This window comes from Pediculus humanus, genomic scaffold (genome assembly GCF_000006295.1).
Source record: "Pediculus humanus corporis 1103172107677 genomic scaffold, whole genome shotgun sequence".
In the NCBI taxonomy this organism is placed as follows: domain Eukaryota; kingdom Metazoa; phylum Arthropoda; class Insecta; order Psocodea; family Pediculidae; genus Pediculus; species Pediculus humanus.
This window is the reverse complement of record NW_002987286.1, coordinates 314,274-322,348: the sequence shown is the minus strand read 5'-3', so window position 1 is coordinate 322,348 and position 8,075 is coordinate 314,274. Positions and strand designations below refer to the sequence as shown.

Sequence of the window (8,075 nt, the reverse complement as noted above, 5' to 3'; positions counted from 1 at the left end):
ATGATATTTCAAGTCGGGTCGGTCGGACGGTCGGTCGGTAGGTAACCTACGAAGATGATGATGGCGGTGATGTCCGATTTAAAATTAAAAAAAAATTTTCCAACCTTGAAATTTTTCGATTTTTTTCGAGTACGAGTGGGAAAACGATGAAATAATCGATTAATCGACCCTGGAATATGAAATTTTTCGATTTTGTAATTAAAAAAACTTTTTTTTATTTTTTATATTTTTGTTTTTTCTCGTTAAAATAACATCATCATCTCGAAATTAAATTTGATTATCTTATCACCGCAGATGATTACGTAATATTTACAATAATAATAATAATAATCTGATAATATCTAACGAGAATCTTGTTATTTAAGATAGTTAATAAGTTTCGTTAATTGGGTTAATATAAATTTAATATTATTATTAATATTTTGGGAAACGGGATGATTTTTCCTTAAAATTATGAAAGGGGAGGGAGGGATGGGGGGTTAATAAATGGCCGTAGGAAATAAATAATTGTTTAAGTATTGTGAAAAAAAAACGTGTAATTAGAATATCGATGAAATCGTTGATGAAATTTTCAAAAATGTTTTTTGTTTTTTTTTCTTAGAAATAATAATGCCTCGTCCATAGTCAAGAGTCAGAGTCATTCTGCCGTATCGTCTGCTTTTCGTTCATCCCTTAAAACAGATTCGACGAAATGCAAGACTTCAGGTTTTAACGGGACGGTAGAAAATCAAGACGAAACAGACGAAAGCCGTGCGAGAATGGGTGGAAGTTTACGAAGGTCCACGACTCAACCTTTTAAATCAACCGAAAGTTCGAGTAATACGGATGATGATATGAGCGGTGCAACGATACAAGAAAGGTACGGCTGATGATGATGATGATGATGATGACGATACATCCGGACGTTTGTTTAAAATTTTTTTTTTTTACGATTTTCAGGTTGGCGAGATTAAAAAGAAATGGAGAATTGAATTGGCAGAAAAGAAAATCACAAATAACAAATATAGAAAATGAACTTTCAGTCATCACTTCCGGAAATTATCTTTTTAAGGTATTTTTTTTTTTTTGAAAGCCAAAAAGTGTTAATAATAATAATAATAATATCGGGAACCCTTTTAGAGCATTTCGTTATTATTATTATTTTTAAACGGAAAAAATAATAAATTATTGTTTCGCTCGGTTTGCCATCAATTTTGTATTTCCGGTCGTGCCTTAAGGTTTTGCCCTGCACCTGTTCGAGTACAATTTAAAAAAAAAAATTACGTTTCGAACGTTGCCAACTTTATAAAAGGAAAAAAATTATTAGCGACGACGATATAATTTGTACGTTTTGCCATCTTTTTTTTTTTTTCCATAAACGATCGTTGGCCCATCAACGGACGTTAAATAATTTTTTAGTTCTTCTTATATATATATATATGTAAGTTCATTACACTCATGAGGAAATTATTCAGCAAAATTTTTATTTTCATTTTTTTTCTTACTTAACGCGTATTGTGACATTAAATGTTTAAAAGTAACAAATTTTCAACTTTTTATCTACAAACGCAGGCACGCACGCACACGCGCACACACACACACACACACATTATTAATTATCAATCCGTTTGTCAATTACATACGTCGTTTCCTCTTTTGTTTAAAACAATGATCTTTATTTCTAAGTTGTTGTTACGTATGAATTCATTTTAAATTGTTTACGCCTCGTCTTGCGTATATAATTTTGTATTTTAATTTTTTTCCTCCCCTCCCCTCCCCCTTTCCTTCCCCCTCCGATTTTTTTTCTTTGTGTTCAATATTTTTTTTTTTTGCAATGTAATTTTAAATGTGACAATGTTGGAGAAAAATGTTTTCGTCGTCATCGATTTCTAATAAAAGTGTGACATACGGTGACCTTCCCCCCCCCTCTCTCTCTCTCTCACTCTCTGACATTTATTATTATTATTATTTTTTTTGTGTTTTCCCTTCTTACGACGACTCGCATTTATCAATTGTGATAATACAAAGGGAGATTATAATCTCTCGTCATAACAAAAAAGGAATAACTTTGAGTTTAAATTGTTTTTTTTTCCATGTAGGAAAATAGTTTGTCGAAGAATGAAATTCCATCGCGATCAATATGTCGAAAAGAAAAAGAAGGAACGGATTTGAAGAGTTCAATATTGGCGGATAGATTGGGAAAATTGGATGCGGCAAAAGATGGTTGGAAAAAACGGATTCAACCCTCGGATGCCGTTCGGTTTTCCGTTGAGGGAAAAATGTTTGGTAAAACGGATTCTCAAATACCACCGCGTCCATCTTTGTCGATTTTATCGACTCAGAGAACGAAACGTAGTCCGAAAGCAGCCAAATTTAAAAGTAAAAAGTGCAATAATTCATTGAAATCTATGCCATCTTCACCGTGCAACGAACAATTGAGCAATCCTATTTCAAGGTGAGATACCAACACAAAAAAAAAAAAAATTTTTTTTTACGGGAAAAGAAAAGTCGTTCGAATGATTTCATATTATTATTATTATTATTATTTTTTCAGATCTGTAAGCGCTCCCGGAAGTGGAAAAGATGGATTGTTGAGTTTGTCGTCGTCGTCGTCAGTGGCGGAAGATGAAAAGGATGCGAAAGGTTTAAAAGTGAGCGTACCGAAAACAGACGACGAAACTTTTACGTCTTTTTTCAATGGCGGATTATCATCGGAAAAAATTTTACGGGAACGCCTTGAAATAAATGATGAAGATTTAGACCTCGTAACCAATATTAATTCTAGTCAATTGTGAGCAAACTATTATTATTATTTTTTTTTTTTTTTTTGTTAGAGAGAGAGAGAGAGAGAGAGAGAGAGAGAGAGAGAGAGATATTATCAAATGACGTCAATGAAAATTTTTTTTTTGTTTTTCCAGGTTAGTTCAAAAAAAAAATATAAAAATGCAAAGAAGGAGAGTCACTGTAAGGAATCCATTAAAATCATTAGCAGCACGTTTAGATTTACAAGAATATACGGAAGTTAAGACTGGAGTCGCACAAAAAGAACTTAAAAGGATCAAACTTGAAAAAGGTTGGGGGGTTGGTTCAACCTTAGTTAGTAAGTTAAATGTTAATTATTATTATTATTATTAATTTTTTTTTGTTTTTTTTTTTTTTTTAGCTGCCAAAAACTCAACTCTCGCTATTGAAGCTCTTGCAGGTTTAGCTAGTCAAGAAGATTTTACCGCGATCACATTGAAAAAACCCATGGAAGGAACGATATTTCCGGATTCTCCGTACAAGAGTTTGATGCTGTTGCATGTGAAGGGGCGAAGACACGTTCAAACGAGGCTTATCGAACCCATCGCGGAAAACGTGAATACCGGAGATTGTTTCATTCTCGTTTCCGGTAATAAAATTTTTCACTACGTTGGAAAATACGCCAACGTGATTGAAAGATCTCGAGGTTCGGAAATTTCTTCGAATATTTTACAAAACGGGGATTTGGGATGCACGGCGGATTCCATCATCACGATCGGAGAATCTGGAAAAGCGACGACGGAACAGATAAAAGAATTTTGGAATTTACTCGGTGGTAAACCCGATTGCGAGAGAAAAGCCGGAAATCCAGACGAAGATGAATTGTTTGAATCTTGTCTCGTCGATACTAACATGGTATACGAATTGATAAACGATGAATTGGTACCGAATGAAAATTACTGGGGATCCATACCTAAAATCGAAATTCTCGATCCTAACAAGGTAAAAATCCTAATGCAGACGAAAAGTTTTAAAAAAAAAAAAAACCGGGAGGGGGAGGGAGGATTTAAATTAATTAGTAATGGTGGAAATTTTTTTTTATTTAAAGGTTTTAATTTTTGATTTTGGATCCGAATTTTACGTTTGGATGGGTAAAAACGTGGGTCCGTCGGTACGTAAAACTGCTTTAAAAGTTGCCAAAGAACTCTGGGAAGAAGGATTTGATTATTTGGATTGCGCCGTCTGTCCTCTGACGGCAGCTTCTTTTCTGGGCGAAAACGGTGTCAATCGTGAAATACCAGATTCGGCAAAAGCCGGTCCCGTTCGACCGTCTTGGGCTTTATTCGCCAAAATCACACAAAATATGGAAACTGTTTTGTTTCGTGAAAAATTTTTAGACTGGCCTGATTATTCAAGAGTCATACAGAAGAGTAAGAAAAACGAGGAAAGTGAACATAACGGAAGTTTGAATACCGATTTCAAAGCTTGCGATGTCAAGGACATGATTGAAAATGTCGTACCGGAACCGGATCTCATATTGGAAAATAGTCACTTGGGAAGAGGAATCAGGTTTTTCGATGAAGAAACCAGACGTTGTTCGGAAATATCAACTCGAGAAGTTACTGTTTGGCACATAAACGAGTACGAATATTCTGAAGTTCCATCGAAATCGGTCGGACAGTTTCACGAAGAAGACAGTTACGTCATTAGGTGGCACTACACCATCACAATCACGGGTAAGAATAAAAAAAAAAAGATTTCTGGAATACAAATAAAAATTTTTTTAATGTTGACATCTTGACACGTTTACGTACTCCAGGTCGGGAATTGAGTGGTCAACCTTCTAAGCATTTCACAACCGGAAGAGATCGTTACGCTTATTTTTGCTGGCAAGGTGCGAATTCTCCAGTGAACGACAAAGGAGCAGCTGCGTGTCTCACAGTTGAACTGGACAAAGAACACGGTCCGCAAATTCAAGTGGTTCAAGGTTTCGAGCCTCCAGCTTTTTTAAATCTTTTTCAAGGGAAAATGATCGTGCACGGAGGACGACGATTCTCCGAAGAGGTTTCCACCGGACCCTGGAGAATGTTTATTTGCAGAGGAGAAACGGAATCGGAAGCCGTTTTGTTCGAAGTGCCTTGTAGCATGCGTCAACTCCGAAGCGTCACTTCTTTTGCCCTAATAAATAATTCTACTGGAAAAATTATCGTTTGGCACGGATGGAAATCTTGTGAACACACGAAAAGGGTAAAAAAAAATTTAAAGTTTTGACAAAACCAGGGTGACAACCCAAAAAAAAAAAAAAAAATTTAATTTTTAAAATTTTCAGGTGATTTTACATGCTGTCAATGAAATTCAAAAAAATATGTACGATGAATTCAAATTTGAATCATCGAAAATTACCATTCGAGAAGAAATGGAAGGAAGCGAATCACGTGACTTTTTAAACGCCGTCGGTGGAGATAACAGGAAATTGTATTTCAGTCTGCTCGACAATGATGATTTCGAAGTTAAAACTCCGAGACTTTTTCATTTGACGAGCGTGTCTGGAGAATTTCAATTCAATGAACTAGCTTCACCTTATTTGACCAAAAACGTTCCGACTCCATTTCCATTTTTACAAAGCGATCTATATTCAGCTTCACAGCCGGCCCTATTCCTTCTCGATTCACCTTCCGGTTTGTGGTTGTGGCAAGGTTGGTGGGATAATAACACGGAAAGCGATAGGGGAACCGGAAACGTAAGATTTCAAGCCGAAAGACGAGCCGCCATGACAACTGCTCTTGCCTATTGGGATCACAAGAATAAAAATTCACCACCGGAAGTGTATCTGGTGTGGGCCGGTTTGGAACCTTTGGTTTTTACCAATCAGTTTCCGTTTTGGACGAATCGCGACGATGTAGCCGAAATAAACATTCAGGTTTGAATAATAATGAATAATTAAAATTTTTTCTCTCGCTCAAAACATAATAATGATGATGATGATCATTTCAGGATGGTAAAAAACCTGGAGAAATTCTTTCGGTTAAAACGGAATTGGAAAGTTTAACGCAATCTTATTATCCTTTGTCGCAACTTCAAAATCGTCCTTTGCCAGACGGTGTTAATCCGACGTCTTTGGAAGATTATTTAAAACCACAATGTTTCCAGGTAAATCCCCATTTCCGGTTTATTTTTTCGTTAAATTCAACGTTTGAACCTAGTAATGATCTAATATAATTATCATCGTAAATTATTTAGGAATTATTCGGTTTGGAAAAGGAAGAATTTATCAGGATGCCATCATGGAAAAAAAAGAAATTAAAACAAGAAGCGGGACTTTTTTGAAAACGATCAAACAAAGAGATGGAACACCATAAAAATCGGATGCTGTCTGCATTTCTGTTGTCGTTCTGTTGCTTCCGAAGCAGTCTCTAAACTATTTTTCTGTGATATCATATATATACATACATATATATATATATAAAACGTGTATTTTTGTAAGTATTTTCGTGTTTTCAGTATTTCGACATTTTCATTCTTTGTCTTTTCTTTTCTTTTCTTTTCTTTTTTTTATTCGAATACGAATCGTGGCAACAAAAAAACTTTTCCCTTTCTGCTTCCCCGACAACAATTTACGGTTTGTTTTTTTTTTTTTTTTTATTATTCTGTTTCCAATTTTATCACATCCCACTTTTTTATTTTATTTTTGGAAAATTCGTGGGAAATTTTTTTTTTTATATGAAAATGAAAATAAAATAAAAAAATTATAATGATAATAATTTTTGCACAAAAATATTAATTAATACGAATTATTTATTATTATTATTATTATTACTACTTAAAATGTGTCGTTTATTATTCGTGAAAAATTTTTTACACACGTGTCGTTTACATGTTTGTTTTTTTAATTAATTAAAAAGAGAAGAAAAAAAAATGTTGTACACGTGGGTGTGTGTGCGTGCGTGCGTGCGTGCGTGCGTGTGTGTGAGTGCGTGTTTGTATTGATGATGCGATACGTTTGTTAATGAGTGGAAATTTTTTTTTTCTTTTTTTTTTTTTTCTTTCTTTCTTCATATAAACAAACAATTATTAACCGTTACCAAGTTTTCTTTTTTTTTTTTTTTTCTGTTTTCCGGCAAGAGAAATTGCTGGAATTTATTATTATTATTATTATTATTATTATTATTATTTATTTATTTTAAAATTTAATTTGTAAATAAAACAAACAAAAAAAAAAAGAAATGGCCAACAGGTTATATATAGATAAGGTGGTGCTCAATTTATTTAATTGTTTTTTTTTTCTTTTTCTATTTAAAAATAACCGCGAGTGCATTTAATAATATAAATTATAATTATATAATCTTTTATTATTAAATTTAATTAATTAATTAATTAATAAAAATAAAAAAAATAATTTTTTTTTTTGTTGTTGTTGTGATGAAAAATAGGTTTTAATTTATTTATTTATTGATTTGATTTAATAAGATGGAAACACATCGGGGGGAAAAAATTAACCTCTTGTTGTTTTCTCTCTCACTTTCTCTCTCTCTCTCTCTCTCTCTTTTGTTAAAATTTTAAATAATTTTTTTAAATATATATATATATTATTTGTGTGTGTGTGTGCGTGTACGTGTGAATGAGCGTGTGCCTGTACGTACGTACATTTATATAAATTTACGATGGGGAAAAAATAAAATCATAATAATAATAATAATCATAATCTTTTTTGTTATTATTATTATTATTATAAAAAGACTTGGAAAAAAAAATAAAAAAATTTTAAAGTATTTTATTAATTTTAATATCGATTTATCGATCGATCGATCGATCGATACGTATATCGATATTATAAAAAAAAAAAATTTTTTTTGTATTTTGATATATATGAATATTTCCCTACGAAAAAAAATATATATTTATAAATTTTTTTTAATATATATATATTAATTTTAAATGCCTTTTCTTCTTTTCTTTTTCTTCTTCTTCTTCATTTTATTTAAACGTAAAATTAATAATAATAACAATGATAATGATAATGATAATGATAATTAATAAGAAAAGGGAAAAAAAATTTTTTTTTATTTTGTTCGTTTTTTTTTCTTACTCTGTACTGTTTACTAAAACAAAAAATTACATATTTTTATTATTATTATTATTTATTTATTTAAATTATTAAAAACACTTATTAAATAATGATAGTAGTAATAATAATAATAATAATTGTATCGCGTAATAACAAATACAATCGAACATGAATATTTTTATACACAAAAAAAGGGAAAAAAATTCTTTTAATTTAAATTAATTGTTTGATGATTGTCTATTTCCGGTTTTCGGTTTTTTTTCGGAAAAATGGCGGCAAAAATTAATTT

The 8,075-nt window shown here is 32.0% G+C and overlaps 1 protein-coding gene across 1 annotated transcript; it reads left to right on the top strand.

The window, feature by feature from the left end:
* Phum_PHUM294450 (Supervillin, putative) lies at positions 1 to 6,048 on the top strand (the record flags this gene model as incomplete). The annotated part of the gene is made up of 12 exons (XM_002427058.1): positions 1 to 41; positions 602 to 859; positions 940 to 1,051; positions 2,079 to 2,434; positions 2,534 to 2,770; positions 2,898 to 3,052; positions 3,143 to 3,723; positions 3,830 to 4,457; positions 4,541 to 4,968; positions 5,051 to 5,641; positions 5,716 to 5,871; positions 5,962 to 6,048. The coding sequence occupies 12 exons, from the start codon at positions 1 to 3 to the stop codon at positions 6,046 to 6,048; spliced, it is 3,630 nt and encodes a 1,209-aa protein (XP_002427103.1).
* Between the last annotated feature and the right edge of the window lie 2,027 nt (positions 6,049 to 8,075).